This window comes from Pygocentrus nattereri, chromosome 27, assembly GCF_015220715.1.
Source record: "Pygocentrus nattereri isolate fPygNat1 chromosome 27, fPygNat1.pri, whole genome shotgun sequence".
Lineage (NCBI taxonomy): Eukaryota > Metazoa > Chordata > Actinopteri > Characiformes > Serrasalmidae > Pygocentrus > Pygocentrus nattereri.
In genome coordinates this window covers 17,823,444-17,844,066 of record NC_051237.1, presented here as the reverse complement: position 1 = coordinate 17,844,066, position 20,623 = coordinate 17,823,444, and the positions used below count along the sequence as shown (strand labels likewise).

The window sequence follows — 20,623 nt, the reverse complement described above, 5'->3', positions numbered from 1 at the left end:
TTAAGCTCATCCTAACAAAGATGCACTTTCTCAAGCCTATCCTACAACTTCCTGAGGTTACCTCTGGCCCAACTACTCATTAACCGTGCTACAGTAGGATTTTTGAGAGAGAGAGAGAGAGAGAGAGAGAGAGAGAGAGAGATAGATAGATAGATAGATAGATAGATAGAGTTAAATGTAGTAGGCTTTATCTGAAGAGGAGCTGTGCCCTCCACTGGTAGATCTCCTCAACTGATTTCATCAGTGTCAGAGGTGACACCACAAGTGAGGAGATTTCAACAACATAAATGCTAGCATGACAAAAGTTCACTACAAAACCACAGGTTTCTCACTGAGTGCTCTAAAACATTAACATGTTGCAACAACATGGAATCCAAATTCTTATATTCGACCCAAACTTCAGCGCAAAAATTTTCCACTGCTCTGTCAATTACACACAAACAGTGGGAGTAGCTTGACTGATAGGGGCTGGGGTTAGAATTAAAGTCCTGCCCCTTACAAAGATGGGGGGCTGGGAGGGTATAAAGCAAATATTGGTGCCCACTGAAGCATAGGGAAGTCAAAAACCTGTGTGCTACCTACTCTATGTCTGTTCTTGAGTTTCCCACTTAGACCTGTACAAAAGATGTTGTCACGGTAAGTCAAGAATAAGTATATCTGTAAATATTCCGCTTGATGCTAACTTAGCACCACATGAACAATGAATAGCTGAGAATGTGCTAATTGGTGATACATACTATACAGTGCATCAAAGACTGCGGACTGAGTAAGGTCAAGTTACCGGACAAGGAGAGGCAGTGTGATGTGTTAACATATGTTTTTGCTCATTTAAACATTTTTATGATGAACAGGCATCAGACAGCTTTAAACGAGCCAGAGAATGACGTATTATAGGCGTATTGTTTGCTTTAGTTGATTTGGCTGATTATTTTGATGATACTTTGTCTGTTAACCGATTTCATTTTAGACCTAAACTGATGATGCGTAATCATAACGGGATGTGGCCTCTCGTTAATTTGTACTCATCACTCTGATTTCACAATTGTTTCATTAATTTTACTTTCCATGCCTATTCACACAGAACTACCATAACAGTAGGTAATATGTGCATGATGATAAGATGACTAATATGTGTGCATTGAAATGTTATTTATACTGGCATGTGCAAAGATGCTTTGTGGGTATAGTGTATTCTACCTGCTTTGTCTAGAGAGCACCATGTATTCCGCATTGTTTTGCTTCTTGCTGCTTTCTTGCTCATTAATCTTCTGTAAAATGTTTTGATTTTACAGAAATCTAATTATTGCCTCAGTTGCAGTTGTCTTTCTGGCAACAACTGCTTCAACTGCACCAGTTGAAGGTATGATGGTCGTTCAAATACTTTCACAAGTAGCCTTATTTCAGTTTAATACCTTAATACTTTAAACACCCATGCAATAAATCACAATATATTAGCTATCACCTGTGTATTCATAACTTGAGACTAGTGTGGATAACTGTAAGAATCTCGATTTCCAGACAAAGAACCTGAGGAGAATGACTTTGAGGCAGAGGAGGGTGAGGAAGAACTCTCGGAGGAAGAAGAGGGTAGGGGATGAAGGTCCACTTACTGTTACTGTTTAAGTGTCCTGACCAACACCTGCTATACTGAGTGCAGAAAACAAACATTAATTGGAAACACTGGAACTGTGAGGTCTTCTCACACTAAACTCTAAGGACAAATGTATTTACAGGGATAAAAGCCATAGCAGTAACCTTAAGGATCAGGCTTTAGCCAATAAATCTGAAAGATCTTCATTCACCCCTCAGTCACGTACCATTGATGTCAAATCACCTAGAAGATGATCGGCTGAACACCAAAAACAGTTCGTCCAAATAACCATAAAAAAAGATAAAGGAAGACTAATAAAGCGTTTTAACATGTGCTAAATCTTTGAAGAGCTTAAACCACATCCGTACCAACATTACCAAACCTGTGCTTAAAAGAGAATTTTGAGAGTTCCGGACCCAAAGAGAGTTTTTGTCTCTGTGGACTAGATAAACGAAACTGAAGAACAAATTTCGGAAAGTGGAAGACTTATTTGTGAACAGTTTTTATGAACTGTATCCATCTCCCCTTTCTTTTCAGATGATGATGACTCCAAAGGTCAACATTTGAAGGGTGGGTGACAAGTTAGCAACTTACCACCGATGCATATAACTTTACCCCGAGCTAATTTTGCTAATTGGCTTGGTATCCAAAATACATTTAAACGCTAAACACTCTATGAAAGAAGATGGTATACGTAGCTCAGTTTTTCAATATGTATGTATGACACTCTCGCCTACAGTTCATAGGAATAATTTAAGAACAATTATGTGCTAGAAATGAACAGTAAGGACTGATATGTTACACATAAACATATTTGAAAACATGTATATCATGTGTTGGTAAGATGAAACATTTCAATAGCATACATTAAATGGTCATAACAATCAATTGCTGCACATATCTTAAAATACGTTATAAGAATTATATAAACACTCATAATATACTCATAAAACACGTAACTATATGTGTTGGATTTTTCCAAACACACTGGAAGGCACAAGGTCTCAAGGTATGTGTTCGACAGAGCGTTATTGTCCTCTGGTCTGGGGGCACCTGACCAGAACCAACTGACTGCTTGAACGAGATTTGATCTCACAGAACCTCAAGAATATGTTTCTTGTTTCTTTGGGTTTTTCTAAACAGGAGCTGGAGCCCAGCAAGCCACAGTGGTGCCCAAAGGCCCAGGTAAGATGATGCTAATCCTCTTTTTAGCTTTGGGGACAGATCTCTCTCAGAGAACAGTGAACCCCTCAGCTGTGGAAAGCAGCTCATTGGGTGCAGCTTAAGCTTCCTTTAATGCAGAGTGGGCAAAGTCAATCACTCCTTAATCTGGTTAGGGCTCGGGTATATTGACAACTATGCCAAAAGGGGTAGGATCCTCTGCATGTTACTTGATGCATTCATAAATGCAGGAAACCGAAACTAGTCCACTGAGGTTTTCATGCCTGTCTTAAAGGACGCTTTGAGTTACATATCGTTAAGAGTGTGCTGAGAGGTATTTCAGTGGACTGTGACCTTGCCTGCACTGAAGAACTGGTTCTTTCCAAGGTGTGACTGCTCTACCTGGCACTTCTCTGGTGGGCCAATCTCCAAATGGTAAGGAGAGAAAACTCCATTCGTTAACTCAAAAAACAAGTCCATTAGCCCAATTTTCTCATGTGTTCAGTGACAAAAAGGTGCTGAGTGAGACTGTTAGAAAATCAGTGACCCCTATCCATGGCTTTTTAAATGTACTTTTAGCGTTTGGGGGAATGGAACTTAACAGACCTCATTTTGTTATTTCCCAGGTCAGAAACTGAATGGAGACGGTGCCGCACAAACAAGCTTTGGCTGTAAGCCCTAAACTAACTTATCAAAGTCAGATCTAGCAAACCCTTCAAAACAAAGGACTTGGACTGACCAGTCCTATGGGAAGCTCAATAACACTAGCACCGACCTGTGTACCTGCTCTTCTGACAAGTATCAAAAGGTTTATCACAGGATCATAGGAAGTATTAGTGTTCACAGAAGCAGTTTTGGTTATGTCAATGATACACTATGGCGTATAGTTACACCAAGAGTCTTATCAAGGGTCTGACATTGAGTTGTTGAAGGACAGTACTCGTATAAAAGTAAACGTGCGACAGAAATTAGAGCCTGTGTTGCACATACGCTTCATACAGTCAAGATGTTCTTTGTGTTAACAGCATCAAGTGGCTCCTCAGCAACAGCAGATGATACTAATGGTAAAATGAAAAATCTCTAACATTAGCCACAGATTAACATGTGCGCAGAGACCTGTCTGTCATTCATGACTCTTTTATCATATTTTGGTTACAGGACACAATGGACGAGACTCTCAAGCCTTGCCCTCTGGCTCCAGTTCACATGGTAAAGCAATCGGATGTAGGGATGGTAGGCTTACCCAGCTGACCCCGTAAAGTGTCTGGCCTTCATCTCTTCCTTCTACTTTCAGATTCAAGTCTGTCCGGACAAGGTGGGTCCACGTCAGGAGCAGTATCTACAGGTAGGTTGTAACTAGTTGTAAGTAACTAAAAACTGCAGGCTTTAACAAAATAACTAATCTATCACCTACAAACATATCACAGGTAACATTAACTGAATGATTTCAAGAACAAGTGAGAGAAGTCTATTCACTGGAGTCTGAGGGTTTGACACTGGGGACTAAAGGACATCTAATACTTATATAACAGTGGTTTAGCATTATTCACCAGGAAAAGTAGGATAAACGTAATTTAATCAAAGGGATATTCTACATTTTGGAAACGAAACTTCGTCTTGTTCTTACTTGGTTTCGGGTGAGTTTAACAGTTTTAAAATGTCTTTCCTTCCCGTATGTGCTGTTTAATGTGCTGAAGGGTCATATTGAAAGGAAATGGGTGTCACATTTTGCAAGTAGTGGGAAATAAGTTGGAGGATGGCAGGGGATAATGTTGAGTAAGGCTATGTACGTTTGTATTATCTAAAGAATGTGCATATTGTTTGCTCCAATACATGTGAATGGTGATTTCTATGTTATTTTGTCTGCTGACCACTTTTATGTGTAAATATAACAGAATGTGGCCAGCATGCATGAGCCAGTTATCTAACGATACCGCTAACCTACTGCTAACTGTTAACTAGCTAACTCGTTATTTTAGATGAATTAAGTTCACATCGCTGCCCACTGAAACATATTGAAATTGTCGATGGGCAAAATGGTTCCTGCAGCAAAAACTGTTTGTGAAGATGTTATACATTAAATAACCGGCAGGTGGGGTTGGGGGGCAGTCGTGGGCTGGAGGTTAGGGAACCAGCCCTGTGACCAGGGGTCGCTGGTTCAATCCCCTCGGCTGAAAAGTCCATGACTGAAGTGTCCTTGAGCAAGACACCTAACCCCCAATCACTCCCCGGGCGCTGTGGATAGGGCTGCCCACCGCTCCAGGCAAGTGTGCATGTATGTGGGTGTTTCAGTGCACAGATGGGTTAAATGCAGAGGTCTAATAACACAGTGACAAATGGTTCTGTTCTAAATGTTACCCACCTTCGTATTTTACTGTCCCCTGTTCTACGTTATGACCGTTAGACATTCAGAGTCTTGCTTGCATGGAATTCAATTTCAAACATTTTCACTTGTACTCAAGCGATTGTTTCGTTTGAAGGGATTTATTAAAATTACACGAAGATATAACTGGTAGTTACACCGGAAATCGTCATTTTCAAACGAAAGACGGGGCAGCAAAATCATACGATTAATAGCACTGTTGCAGACTCACAGTTATGACCTTCGAGGTCATAATTCTCAGGGAATTAAATGTGTAAATGCAATAAATTCACTCAGAATAGGAGGGAAAGGGGTTTAACTTCTAAAATGTTTATCCATTCCTCGATACCTGCTGGTTCTCATGCATTTTGTGATGCCACACCAGGAGTTCTCTGGCCACACTAGTTAAATGGGACAATTATTTTCAGGCGCAGTCATAAGTGCAGTTGGTCACGGGAGCTCAAAGGTCCCCGGTAATGATAATTGTTTATGAGTTATTCTTGAAATATATTATAAATACTATTCAATCTCATCTTAGTCCTACTCAAGACGCCACCATCTTTCATGTATTATAGGTACAGCTGGGACAACTCACTCAGACACTATTTCTCATGGTATGTGTCCATTTATTTGCATACTGTATTTGACATACATGTTTATAATATGCACAAATATGACAAAAGCTGTCAAAATCAAGCAGTACATTTATTTGTTCCATGCTTTTGTACCTTGGTTGATGCAACAGTCAATTCTTTTTCTCTTAGGGTCCCCAAGCCAAGTTTCATTGAGCCATGCGTTGCCAGGCCAAGTGTCATCAAGCCATGTGTCAAGTCAAATGGGATCAGGCCAGACAAGTGGCTCAGCTTTCGTTTCCTCTGAAGTCCAATCACAGCCAGCAGGTATTACGGATCCAAAGCAGGCATCACTGATGCATGACACCATTTTCTACTCAAATGCAGTCATATAGCCATGGGTTTTATATGTGGCCTGTAGAGGGCATCCATTCTGCTGTTTGATTCTTATTGATGAATTTGGAAGATGACCCAAAATGTGTGTATATGTGTAGGTTCAGAAGCAGTAGCTCCACACGTGGATGGATCTGAGAATGGTATATAAATTGTATTGTATTGCCATTTTCCTCTTATATAGCAATGTCATATCCTATGTGAGAACAGTCTTTAAAAGCAGTTCTCTTACTTTAGGTGAAAGTCGAATAGTTCATGAAGGATCTCAAATTGAAGCCCCAGGTAAGGTGACAATGATGTAAAAATGTTGCAAATTCCATTTGTAATGATTTTTTATTAAATAAGGCAACATCAAAAAACATATGTATTTTGTTCAAAATGGCAAATCATCATGCTATATATGTAAATATAGGCTCTGAGTCAGTAGGAGAAATGCCAGAGACTGAGAAGAATGGTGAGTTTGAAGTTTAGTTTTCAGAAGCTCAGTGACAACAGCAAACTTCTTGCCATGTATAATAATGTTAGCTAAAATCAGGACCTTTTCTTGTTCTTAGATATAAGTACAATTCATGATTAATGTTTCCTGTTGTACTCTCACAGGCAATGGACACAAGCAGTTGACTAATGGACTAGATAATGGGCACACAGGTGGGGAATCCTAAACATATACCATACTAACCTACTACCTACTTTAACCTACATCTTACTTTAATGATTAGGGATCCTGCACTAATTCCTTATCTGGGTCCAAAAAAGGCCTCAAAGCTTTATAATAATATTTGCATTTATTTTTCTAGCTAAAAGTATGATAAATTTCACGGTTTGAATTTCTCAGCAAAGTTTTGCCGATGTGCAGATCATTTAAAGCCCATTTTTAATGGGAAAATAGTATATATAGACAACATATCAAGTGAGAACTTGTATTGTTCATATGACCATTTTGAATTTGATACCAGCAACTAGTTTTAAAAAGGTTGGCACAGGGGCAACACAACAAAAATACTAATCTAAGTTGTGCAATGCAAAAAAAAACAAAAAAACAACAACAACTAATTATATTCATTTGTACACAATCTACGGTACATAACATTATTGAAACATTCAGAGAATCTGAAGAAATCTCTGTATGCAAAAGACAAGGCAGAAAACCAGTATTGACTAGCTGTGATCTTTGTGCCCTCAGGTGGCACTGCATTAAAAACAGACATGAATCTGTAGTGGAAATTACTGCATGGGCTTAGCAACACTTCTAAAAACCATAATCTGTGAACACAGTCCGTTGCTGCACTCACAAATGCAGGATAAACTGAAAAAAAAGAAGAAACCATATATAAACAGGATCCTGAAATGCTACCACTTTCTCTGAGCCCAAGCTCATTTAAGATGGACTAATAAAAAGTGGAGAAATGTCCTGTGGTTTAAAGTATGGCTTGTTCTCAACACACAGTTTAATAGCCAGTGTCTGTGGAGGCATGGGGGTGATTAAATGCACATGGCATGTGTGACTTGCACATCTGTGATGGCAACACTAATGCTGAATGATATATACAGACTTTGACGCAACATGCTGCCATCCAGATGACGTCTTTTTCAGGGTTGGCCTTGCAACCTATTACAGCCTGGCTTTTTAGTAAGTAAGAGTCAAGGTGCTAAGCTGGTCTGCCTGCACTACAGCGTCACCCACTGAAAACATTTGGTGCATTATGAAATTAAAAATACATCCATGGCCATAGACTTTGAGCTTTTGAGTAGCTGGAATTCTATATCAAGTAGGAATGGGGAAAAATGTCACTTTCAAAGCAACAACAGTTCCCAAATGCATACAGTTGGTCAAAGAAGAGTTGATGCAACTCAATTGTTAACATGCCTCGTCCCAACTTTTTGGAAAGCGTTGCTTGCATTAAATATGAAATCGGTATATATTTATCAAAACTTTATCAGTTTCAACAATTGATGTGTTGTTTTTGTACTATTTTCAATTCAATTTAGGGTGAGTGATTTGCACATCACTGCATTCTGCCTTTATTTACATTTTGCTCAGCAACCCAACCTTTTTGAAAATGGGGTGTAATGAAATGGGCCAAACGTTTTATTTAGTGGCGTATAGACATTGGCAGTGTGATTTGATCTAGAACAAAGCCCAAACATCCCCCATTTTTTGGTTCTAACACAGGAGGTTTGGATCACTTCATGGAGGGCACGACTCAAATAGACTTGACAGGTATGAAGGAAAAATGTGAAATCTTCCTCTGGAATATGAGAGCAGTTGTAATTTTTAAGTTGTAATGTAATTTTTACACATTTTCAGATATTTCTCGTTTCTATTTATGATTAGATAGGAAAAATAAGTTGTTGCACATTCATGAGTAACATGACCTATTTCATGTTCATCTATTTCACAGGTGGTTTTGATGCTTTTGGCTCAAGTTCCCATCTGGAAATTACAGGTAAGTAAACAGAAAGGGTGTGCTTCTCAGCGACCAGCTCTGCAGAACATTTTGCGCTATGAGCCAAATCTGTAACTGTACATGTTTGTGTGAGTGGACATTATAGCCAGTACAGCCACTCTAGGCTTGTATTTTAATGCTTGCAAACAATGAAATCATTAATCGCAATTATTCTGTGACAATTAATTGCCAGCAAAAAATGTATGATTGTGACAGCCCTATGTTTAGTGCAAGCTGGCTCTTCTGTAGCATCTCTCCAAAGAACCCTTTTTGCTGCTTTTATTTTTACTAGTAAACAACAAAATGGTGGGTGAGGGATTGGGATCCTTGAATATAAGCAGGGTATTCTTTCAGAGAAGTCACTGTAAGGGCAGGGGTTGTCCAGTCATGGAAGGCCAATGCCTAGTACAGTTTGGACTCTTCTGTTTCAAGACACATACTAAACCAAGGATATAACTGCCTATGTGAATCAGGTGTGTGCTGGACAGAGGTCCTCCAGGACCGGAGATGGGCACCCATGCTTTAACATTGTAGAGTGGCATAAACATACTGTAGGTTACTATTTAGGGTTCTTTGGGTTGCTAACTGCCCTCGTGTCTCCTTTAAATGTGTCCTAGGCATGATAGACCAATCCAGCCATGACTTCCTCATTGGCCTAATGGGTGAGCCTGATTTTCAGTTACGACGGTGGGTCCGTTTGATGACACTTGCGTCTCTGCTTCCTGAAACCTACTCTTATGTTGTCTGTGCAGGTGGCATGGGGGACAGCTTTGCTCCACATCCCTACACTGATGCTATAGGTATGCCTTCAGACCGCACCGCCACTCCCTCAGACGTTATGCCCACATGTCTAATCACTGGTGCTATCTCAGCAGATCATATGGGACTCGCTTTTCAGGTAGAGTCAACAGGTTAGTGTCCCTTCATGTATCTCCAGTTAAAACTTTTAGTGAAATAGCTAATGTAGGTTGATGTTTATGATCCTTGAAACAACAACTCAAAGCTCCCCCTAATCTCATTTGACTTATAATAAGACCTACAGTACTATTTCAAACAGCTTGATTTACAACCATGCTCGTCTTTTATAACAGCTCCAAGCGGCCCTTTCAAGAACGCTAAGTTCTTGCTCCTGTCATGTTGCACTAATTATGGGGCATGCTGACAAAATAAGCTAGCTAGCTGTTGTTCTTTCCCGAGTGATTCATGAAATGGGAAAGTGCTGTAAATCATGGTTGGCTTGCTTTGTTTCTCACTGGTGGTTCTCTTCCAGCAGCTGGGCTGGATCCAGGTCAGCCAGCCAGTAGCAGTTCGGCTCCAGACACTCCACCAGGTACTGGGATATTGGAGCTGTTCTGCTCTGCTGTCATAAATTTAGCAACCTCTCCCACAATAGCAGTTGTCTGTCCCCCCATACCTCTGAAATACTTTGTCAGGCTTGTAGTTATGGCACTGACTACTAAAAATGTCATCCATGAGATGTTGAGTCAAAGCATTTTTGAGGAAACCAGGCTGAAGGGCTAGAGCCCACCATAGTTTGGTAATTTCTCAGGAGCTAGTGATCAGGTTTAGAAGGTGTCTTTTAGCCTGGAAATCACCAAACTTTGCTTGACTCTGGCCCTTCATAAAGGTTAGACTGTCCATATTGTGTAATAATGTGTCACAATCCTTTTGCTAAAATGTGTATTTAAACTTTTAAGACCCTTCAGGTCCTGATCACTCCTCTGCAGGAACTGGGCCAGATTCTTCTGTCCCCTCAACCGGTACCACACATAATTCAACAATACACAGACATACAGTACTTAGCAAAAATCTTGATCATCTAAGAAAATGATACACACTTATCTGCAGAGTAAGCACTATAGCACCAAAAAGCGTTCTTCTGTTATTAGAAGCTTGACATTAGTAGAACTTAAGAACCCTTGAAGAAGCATCTTTAACAGTGTAATTTGGCCAGTTAGTCCTTCATTTAATGAAATAAGGTGTAAATGCTGTCTTGACAAGTGAAAGGTATACAATCTCATATCTATGTTTTTTCCTTGTTTAAAGTCATTTTATATAGATAAATTACTTAAAACGTAATTATAAGTAAATGTAATCTGACGATCTTTTCATTCGGCCTCATAAGGGGAAATTTTAGATATATTGACTTGATTTATGATGATTTCACTTGCCAAGATCAAGATAATTTTGCAGTGCTGGTGACAGAACTTCATACACACATGCCATGGCTGGTGTACATGGAGAAGTCAAAAAGTTCTAACCAATTTATTAAGAAGCTTTTTAAAAACAAATGTGTTACATTTCACAATATTTATATGTTTCTATCTAATTTTTTGTATTTCTTTCTAATGTTTCAGTCAAGATAAACTGTTCTCATCACTGCCTAAGACTTTTGTATAGTTCTGTACATCTGCACAGAAGTAGACTGAGTGTATCTTCCTGAATTTCAGTAGCTTCAGTATTTATGTTGTGTTATGTTTCAGGAACCTCTGATAACGGTGCTCAATTCAGCTCACCCGGCGATATGACAGGTAAGCACATCTTAATAAGTGAATGTGATAGAGCTTGTGCACACATATTTTAGTCATAGGCTCGTTCCTAATACACCTGAGCCATATTATGTATGTTCAGTAATTGTTTTATTGCCTGGCTCAGGTTTGTTGAGAAGTGGAATGGTGGACTGCAGAGTTTGAGAACTGGCTTCAACCTTAGGCCAGTAATGTATGGTTTATTCAGGATTTATTCATTTTGTGGCATTAATTCAGTGCAAATGTCTCAGGTGCAGCTGCAGCCTTTGAAATGATGTCCCATTCAGACCCCACCTTTACAGACTACATGGGTAGGTTATAAATTATAAGTCACAAAATCATAAGTCAAGATCTGCAGTCTTAACATGCTAAATAAGGTCTGGAATAGCTCATTCTACTGTCTCTGGTCTTCAGAGGGGGCTGATTACAATGGTAACAATGACAACAATGGTGCTGATTCACCTCATACAAATGGTAAGCTGTAATTTAAGCATCAATTCAGGTTAGAGCAAAAGATTTGTTTTGCATTTTGTTATATCATCCGTTGCTATATTACAGGCAATGGACGCCACAGACCAGTGGTAGACATACACAGAGGTACGAGCAAAATACGGCATTTCCCAAAAAATGTTATCTTGGAAAGTGAACTCGTCTTAAATCTAGTCAAATATCTAATATTTTTAATTTTGAGAGTGTTGTATGAACACTGTAAGATGAATTAAATTACTTCTCAACTTTTTTTGCATGTTTTAGGTAATGTTGTGTAAAGACAGTGTCTTGTTCTATTGGCTGATACTTCCAAGCAAAATTATCCGTAACTTCTTGACTTAGTATCTACATTATTTGTCAGGAATAAGATACTTTCACTAGATATGATGGCTTAAAACAAACTAAAAACATCTAAAAACTAAAGTAAAAAAAACTAAATGGCTAAAAACATCTAGATATAAGTAAGAAATATTCTTACAACAATCTCAGAAGAAGTAATTGGATATTTATATTAGATTTTAGATGATTTCACTCGCCAAGATATCATTTTTGCACTATAGAAAAATCCATAATGACCATGTAAAACAGGGAAAGTAAGGAAAGAGTTAGATCTGCTGTATTTTATTTTACAGGTGATCCTCCTGGAACCGATATCCACATTGACACAAGTATGTATCCCAGAAGTTTGTGGCCTACTATCCCTAATAGTACCTGCAGCATTAGGACAACCAATGACGACTGGGATGATTTTAGTGTCACTGTTTACCTACCTGTTTAAAGTAACTTCTAATTTCTAATCAGGCTCACCAAATCATCAAGTTGTTCCCACAGAGACACAACACACAGCTGGTAAATATGCTTCGCCATAGATAATGACCTCAGTAGATTTGTCAGTTGATTTGTTAGCTATAATTCAGTGTTTATAGCCAATGACTGCATGGAAGGATGAGTCTGCCCACCAAACAGCTGTTTTCAATGTGGAAAGTAGATCATCTTTGACAAATTTTCTTGGACCACCTTTTTTGAATAGGAAGAAGCAGCAAAGAGTATTCCCTGAGGATCCATAGCTTTTAATAAAACCTTTCAAATGCAAAAAAAAAATAACTTTAACAAAGAGGTCCCAAAACCTTCCAACTGATTTGTCTCTCCTCCACGCAGGTGAGCAATATGGCCTCGCCACACAAACTGACACAGGTGAGTTCTAATTTACTGACCGCCTTTTCTCAATAGCACGCTTACGGTCGCCTCACAGCATGAAGTGCCACAATGAATTTATACCTGTTTCACTGTTCAAATACCAAAGAGTCTCAGGCGAGCGTTAAATCGCTAACAGGAAATTGAGTAATAAGGAAAAAAAGCAGATGGAGATAATGGCTTGAATTTTTTTCCATTGCTTTTTCAGCAGGAACTCTGGATATTAAGGACCCCACCCTCAGTCCCTTTGCCAAAATCACTGGTAAGTACGCTAAATGTTGCATTTAGGCTGCAGAGCTCGCAAGGTTTGACCTTCAGGAGTGTGACTCTCCTACCTCCAGAAAGGTCCTGCCAGAGACTGCTGATTGAAGTCTGGTTGGTTTTGCTCACTGTTCATTCTTCACTGCAGATGGCGCAGTCACTGGAGCAGGTACACAGACAGATGTGGCAGGTATTTGATATTTCATTCATGTAAGAAACAATAAAAGTACCCTATGAGCATAAAGTCTGAAACTGAAAGAAAGGATGGTGCGTGTAATGATTTGTCGCTCTGGGCAGGTTTAGCAGGTGAACCAGTAACCATTGGTCACATCCCGATGGACATGACAGGTAACCCCAAAAGGGCTAAGCACAACTATCATTCTCAATATTATGCTGTCATACACAGACATAAAACAGATTTTATCTGATACTAGCGGTAACAATACTCTTTTTCAGCCATGGGCGATGCCGTTTACAGCTCTAGCCCTCCGGGTACAATAGGTTTGTATTTAATGATCAGTTATTCCCTCACATACATTGAAGAAAGTTCAGTTTCCTTCTCAGCAAGTCCATGTTTAGTTGAAGACAGGACATGGTTTAACAAAGCTGTAAATAAGCAACACAATCTAAAAATGGGGTTTTCACCTGAACTTATTATGCTGATAACGTATAAACATGCCTGCAAGTCACAATCTCACAAGCTGTCCTTTCAGATTTGACTTCCCCCGTCTCTGAGCTCTTTTCATTGGTGGCTTAAGACTCACTTTTCCAGGCCATGATATGTCACTCTTGTGCATTTACACTATATGTCCAAAAGTTTGTGGACACCTGCCCATCCAACATGTTTCTTCTGATATCAAAGGTATTCCTAGCTCTCACTCTTCTAGTAAGGCTTTAAACTAGATCCGAGGGGTCAAAATGTGTTCCTTCCAGGCCACAGCACTGCAGTGTTTAGTGTTGCGCCTCTTCAGACACATCTCAACTCAGCAGCTAACAAGCCTGAGGGAGGTGAACCCAGAATGAGGGAAAACTTGACACCACTGCACTGTTTTTTTCAGTAATGTAATTATTATTTTATAATGATTATTTGATTGCATCCAGGAGCATTAGTGAGGTCAGATTCTGATGTTCGATGTTTAGGTCTAGATCCCAAATACTAATCCAGCTTATCTCAAAGATAAATGATGGAGCTCCATCACTCCAGAGACATTTTACTGCTCCATAGCTTCAATACTGGGAGGGGGCTTTTTCCATAGAGATGCTACGTGCGCAATCGAATGCCTGGGTCAGTAATGGGTGTGTATATTGTAGGCATGTTTTCAACTGGCAGTGCAGATTAAGTTTTGGATTACACTGTCATTAAATGAAGTTACCATAAGACTATGCTAGCTGAGGACTTTTGTAACATTCAGGTGTACCTTTTAATCATTTTCCCTAGTTTTTTTCCCCTAATAGAAAGCGAAAAGGAGCTTTCTGTACTAAAAAAAGGGAGAAGGAGCCAGTTACGATGTACTAATTTGTTCCACAACATTCATTGCCAGCTATACTGGCACTGGAAGCTGAGTAAGGAAATGCCTGAACAGACAAATACTGATATTATTTTGTTAATCTGTAGAAAATACGTGTAGCTTTGCGATGTTTAAACACCACAGAACCCAAAACAAGCTTTTCTAATGAATTATAAACACTGGTCTTATGCAGGGTATGATGGCAGAGGAGTGACTGAAGGAATCTCAAATAATACAGGTAACTGTCAACCTTTCAGTAAAGTGAATAAGGGCCCCAAACACACGCTCATGCAATCATTTCATATTTAGTCTGTCTTTCCCAACAGCAGATACTGTGCCTGAGGCTGGGCGTGGATTTGCAGGTGTGTCATCAACAACTGATATGATAATAACAAGCTGTAAAGCAGAAACCCTCTTACAAAAAAAAGTCTGGTCAAAATCTCTCCTACCTTTTTTTCAGATGTCTCAAGGTCACATAATAGTGTGGTTCAGACAGAGGTTCCAGGTTGGTGACATTTCAAAGCAAACTAACTGTTAATGAACTACACAGCCTACTCATCATACAGCTGTACTTCCATAAGCTAAGATGATTTTATTCCTATAGTGCTAATATACTGACACACTTTAGTTACAGGAGGTCCAGCTGGAGCCTCCACACAGACAGATGCCATGGGCACTGGTGGGTCCATCACATGCTGTTTTGAACGCAGCAGATAGCATAAATACATCTACAGTTAACATTAATAAATTCCCACAGAGTATGAATTGATGATTTATCGTTTTACAGCTACATCTGAACCTCAAGGGACTCTCGGGGGTCCAAGTAAGTATAATGCTCAGAGATATTAAAGTTTATATACGTATGTCTATTTAGGATATGTGATGAAAAAATCTATCAATGCGTTTGTGCTGTCAATCAGCAACTGTGTCTATGTGAGACTATCAAATGTTTCTTTTCTTAACTGTGAGGTTCTGTTATGTTAATTATGTTTACTCTTCTACAGGTCAACTTGGTGCTACGGAACAAATACAACCAGCTGGTAAGCTTAATGGAAGTTAACAGGTGCACATGCTGCTAGAGAAAACTGTCATGAGCAAATCCAGCATATAAATGACCAGTTAGACCAGCACCAGACCAGCTAAACCAGCTAAAATCGTCAGGGAATTTTTTCCATGTGTGTGTTTTCCAATATGTGTGTGTGTGTGTGTGTGTGTGTGTGTGTGTGTGTGTGTGTGTGTGTGTGTGTGTGTGTGTGTGTGTGTGTAAAACAAAGTATGTAAAGTGAATAAGCTAAAACAGAGAACAAGTATAAGTGTTTATTAGCACATAACCTCCATACTGTATTATTCCATATCAGCCTGTAATAATATTTCACGTAAAGCTATAATTCAGTTAGAGATGTTTTGGGTCATTTTTGGATTTTTCCTGCAATTTAGTAATAAGTGGCACAACATTGGTGTCATTTGACCATCATTTAAAACAGCCTGTGCACCACTTCAGATATATTAACCTCAGTATATGTGAGCATGAGAAACATATTCAGAGAAGTGAGGAACTTAAGAATTGCTTTATGCTGAGACAGTAAACTGCTCATAGCAGAGAACAGCCAGTTACATAAGCCACTGAGATGCACAATGATATTGGTATTTTATCTGTCAGAGGTGGGCAGTAACTGCTTTGGGATTGGTCACATCTCTGCAGATTTAGCATTTTATTTTAGACCAGAAAACGTAGAGCCTTATAAGCCCAGTTTCTATACTTCAGTACTATAAGTTACTTAAAAGTTACTGTTTTGTTTTGTTGTTTGACCTGATACTTTTGAACCTCTACTCATGTCGTGCTTTTGGGAAGGTGCATTTACTTGAGACATTATTTTATGCAAGAAATAAAACTTACTGGATTATGGGTTTAAGCTACAGCCTAACACTAATGATAAGATATGAGAAATCATTGCATTCTGAAAGAGCAGAATATTTAGGTGCCACTGGGCTGTGATGCTAAAATGCCTGCATTTGGTTAATTCTACAGCATTTGTAACTCTCTACAAATAAATTCCTTTAATACTATTTGTATTACATATATATATATATATATATATATATATATATATATATATAAGATATTATAGATGTATCAGCATCAGTATTGACAGACATATGCACAAAACTATCAGCAATCAGCACTGGCCCTAGAATTCCCATATCCCTGCACCAGTTAGGTTCTCAGTTGTGCTCAGAGTGAACTCCTCTCTCTGCTGTACAGAATCTGGACCAATGAATCTTAAGGTGAAACGGCCTTTCGAATTCAGAAGCTGAGGCAGACTGGAATGCGGTGAATTGGCACCATTATATGTAGTTATATGCAGAGGCCACTGGTCAAATTAAAGTTGGAGGTGAAACTCATGTTACATGTTTTGTTGATTCTCTAAATAAGATGAAAACATGTTTGCACATCTGCTAAAAGCAGGAACCTTCAATATGGCCTTTTACTTCAAATTTTAGTGCGCAGTTCATATTTACTTACTTAGCTCCAAATGCTGAGGGGAAGAAGACTTGAAAATGTGTCTTTTTAAGTCAGATTCAGTAAATGAACAATAAATGTGAACATGAACCAGTTTTTGCATATGACTGCATGAGTGAACAGCTAATGGTTTGCCTACAGTGCAGGCAAATATGTTCAATTTAGTGTCATTTCCTAGGACACTGACCACTCCTTGTGAAGCATTACACCTTTTGTCCTTTGACAGATGCTCAATAGCTCTTTTCTTTTGTCGGTTTTGCTTGTTCTGTCCAGTTTCAGCAGGTGAACAGTACCACACATCTGGTCAGGGTCCTGAAGGTGGGTCGCAACGCCTTCTATCATGATAAGTTAGTTCTGCTGAAGCCGAATCTCTTGAAATGTGTCTTTTTTTAGCCATCAAGTGTACACAGTATATGAGACCTCTACATTTCAGAGAGCGTAGGATGTTATAACTGACGTATAAGAGACGTTCATGACTTTTTAGCTTTGAAAAAGCTGTAAAACCCCATTTGTCCTCTCAAGAGCGGTAAGATTTAGAGGACAGACTTTTGGGGGGAAAGTCTAACTGTTGCTTTCTGTGGTCAGTATACAACAGCTGAGTAACAGCTACAAGAAAGTAATGTACAGCAGTCCGCTTAGATCACCTGCATGAAATAACTGCATTCTGCACTTCTACAAGGTGCAGAAAATGTGGAACTGGAAGATACCTGCTGATTTTCACATGAAGCCACGCGTGAAGTTTCTGCGCTACAGATTTCAGTGTACGGACCAGTCGGCCTGGCAGAGGATCAGCAAACCCTCCCACTAGCCTTAGACTTCGTTTTGTGTGTGTGTCAGTTTTGTTTTTATGTTTACCTATTTAAACATTCAGAGGACACTGTAAGGTAACTTTTTATTGTGCCTGTTTTTAAGTCCCCTGTAATTTCCTTCATGGACATTAGGCAGAATGTGGAGGGGATGATATGAAAGGAGAAACACTCAACAGTCATGAGACTTGGAGAAGTCTCACCCCTTCAGACTTCATATTGAAAAGGCACGCGACAGTGCAAATGTTTTTTTTTTCCGTGATGTCTTGCCTAGCTATCTGAGCAATTCTTTACATGTGTCACAGAATTGTACATTGCTAAATGTATTTCATTTGAAAATAATCTTCACATTAAATTTAACGTCTATTTTGAACATCAAACTCAAGCTTTTTCATGACCACACACCAAGGACTCGTGTTTATTTGCTGGTAGGCGGCTACCTCGTAATATTTACTTACAATTATACAAATTCTCAACTATATCATATAATTATCAAATATGATCAACAATATCAGGCTTCACTTCCACCTTCCCGCCCCTGGGGCTGGGCAATATGACATCATTTATCACTAGTGTGACATTTAAGCAGTAGAGCACTAGAGGGCGCGTGATATCACTCGTGATAACACACAACCTCGAGTGTTATGCCGCCTTTATTTCCACATTTAAATAAATAAAGTAAGAAACAGATCAATTGGGCCGTGAAGGCGGCATTTAATGTTTTAATGTTTTAATGTCTTAATGTTTTAATGTTAGCGATTCCTTCCGCCAGATTATAGTTCCTTAACGAGCAGCTCATTGCTACGTCAGAGTAACGAACTCCGCCCACCGCGCAGCCGCAGTTCGTTCCCCAGCTGCTTACACTACGGTCACCACCACCGAGCGGCGTAAATTTTTTTTTATTGAGGCAGTTTATGAGTCAGACTCTAAAGCTGAGACTACATGCCTGGCGAATGGTGTTGGGCTCATTTCTGGCTGATTCCAGGTTGTTCAGCTTCTTCTGTCACAGCGACGGTTTCTGAGTTTAGCGTCGTCTCATTTTCAGAGTCTGACCAAACTGGCTGTGGGTCAAATGTGATCTCAAAAGTATTAATTTTCTGTTTGTGCGCAAAGTTAGACGTAAAAACGTTCAAACGGCTCGAGTCTCCTTCCGCTGTCCAGCCTCCCCCTAAGCAACGGCGTCTCAGCGGAGTGATACGGTGCTGTGAAAAACCCGTGACGCAATGGCGAAATAACAACGCCGTTAGAACGCCTCTCCACCAATCAGCTCACGTGGCCGGAACTAGCTGTTGCATAATTTACAACACACAACGTCCTGCTTCGATCAGCTGCACGTTTGATTACAGAGAGTAATTTGATTATACACTGCTCAAAAAAATAGAGGGAACAGTCAAATAACACATCCTAGACCTGAATGAGTGAGATTCTCATTGAATACTTTGTTCTGTACAAAGTTGAATGTGCTGACACCAAAATCACACAAACATCATCAATGGAAATCAGATTTATTAACTAGTGGAGGCCTGGATTTGGAGTCACACACAAAATTAAAGTGGAAAAACACGACAGGCTGATCCAACTTTGATGTGATGCCCTTAAAACAAGTCAAAATGAGGCTCAGTGTTGTGTGTGGCCTCCACGTGCCTGTATGACCTCCCTACAACGCCTGGGCAGCTCCTGATGAGGTGACGGATGGTCTCCTGAGGGCTCTCCTCCCAGACCTGGACTAAAGCATCCGCCAACTCCTGGACAGTCTGTGGTGCAACGTGCCGTTGGTTGATGGAGCGAGACATGATGTCCCAGATGTGCTCAATCAGATTCAGGTCTGGAGAATGGGCGGGCCAGTCCATAGCTTCAATGCCTTCATCTTGCAGGAACTGCTGACACACTCCAGCCACATGAGGTCTAGCATTGTCCTGCATTAGGAGGAACCCAGAGCCAACCGCACCAGCATATGGTCTCACAAGGGGTCTGAGGATCTCATCTCGGTTACCTAATGGCAGTCAGGCTACCTCTGGCGAGCACATGGAGGGCTGTGCGGCCCTCCAAAGAAATGCCCCCCCACACCATTACTGACCCACTGCCAAACTGCCAAACATGCTGAAGGATGTTGCAGGCAGCAGATCACTCTCCACGGCGTCTCCAGACTCTGTCACATGTGCTCAGTGTGAACCTGCTTTCATCTGTGAAGATCACAGGGCGCCAGTGGAGAATTTGCCAATCCTGGTGTTCTCTGGCAAATGCCAAGCGGCCCTCATACCATCCTCATGGAGTCGGTTTCTAACCGTTTGTGCAGACACATGCACATTTGTGGCCTGCTGGAGGTCATTCTGCAGGGCTCTGGCAGCTCCTCCTGTTCCTCCTTGCACAAAGGCGGAGGTAGCGGTCCTGCTGCTGGGTTGTTGCCCTCCTACGGCCTCCTCCACGTCTCCTGGTAGCGTCTCCAGCCTCTGGACACTGATTTTCAGCCATTGTTGCTTCTTAAGTGGACAGTTTGATTTCACAGAAGTTTGATTTACTTGGAGTTATATTGTGTTGTTTAAGTGTTCCCTTTATTTTTTTGAGCAGTGTATATAAATAACCCCTGGATTCATTATTTTTTAATGTGGCACTCCAATCAGATGATCTTCAAGCATTTTATATATATATATATATATATATATATATATATATATATATATATACACACACATACATACATACACACATATATATACACATATACACATACATACATACATACATACATACATAATGTGTGCAATGTAATGATGTAAATCTTGTACGTCT

The 20,623-nt window shown here is 39.9% G+C and overlaps 1 protein-coding gene across 5 annotated transcripts; it reads left to right on the top strand.

Moving 5' to 3' along the window:
• The first annotated feature begins 566 nt into the window (after positions 1-566).
• Positions 567-17,827, top strand: si:ch211-80h18.1 (uncharacterized protein LOC555593 homolog). Of its 5 annotated transcripts, none has more exons than XM_017693593.1 (43): positions 567-636; positions 1,293-1,360; positions 1,519-1,587; positions 2,129-2,161; positions 2,735-2,776; positions 3,140-3,187; positions 3,379-3,423; positions 3,778-3,816; positions 3,911-3,961; positions 4,047-4,097; positions 5,543-5,587; positions 5,690-5,728; positions 5,879-6,013; positions 6,181-6,222; positions 6,317-6,361; positions 6,492-6,533; positions 6,680-6,727; positions 8,253-8,300; positions 8,482-8,526; positions 9,144-9,188; positions 9,279-9,326; positions 9,402-9,437; positions 9,797-9,856; positions 10,224-10,286; positions 11,010-11,057; positions 11,306-11,365; positions 11,469-11,528; positions 11,613-11,651; positions 12,176-12,211; positions 12,345-12,392; positions 12,702-12,737; positions 12,946-12,999; positions 13,147-13,188; positions 13,296-13,346; positions 13,455-13,499; positions 14,700-14,744; positions 14,833-14,868; positions 14,967-15,011; positions 15,135-15,185; positions 15,294-15,329; positions 15,511-15,546; positions 17,301-17,345; positions 17,707-17,827. In XM_017693593.1, the coding sequence occupies exons 1-43, from the start codon at positions 626-628 to the stop codon at positions 17,739-17,741; spliced, it is 2,046 nt and encodes a 681-aa protein (XP_017549082.1). In that variant the 5' UTR covers positions 567-625; the 3' UTR covers positions 17,742-17,827. The 5 variants fall into 5 exon arrangements, with proteins under 5 accessions (XP_017549082.1, XP_017549081.1, XP_017549083.1 ...); XM_017693592.1 differs by having other exon boundaries at positions 9,399-9,437; XM_017693594.1 differs by lacking the exon at positions 9,402-9,437 and having other exon boundaries at positions 9,800-9,856.
• Positions 17,828-20,623: the final 2,796 nt, after the last annotated feature.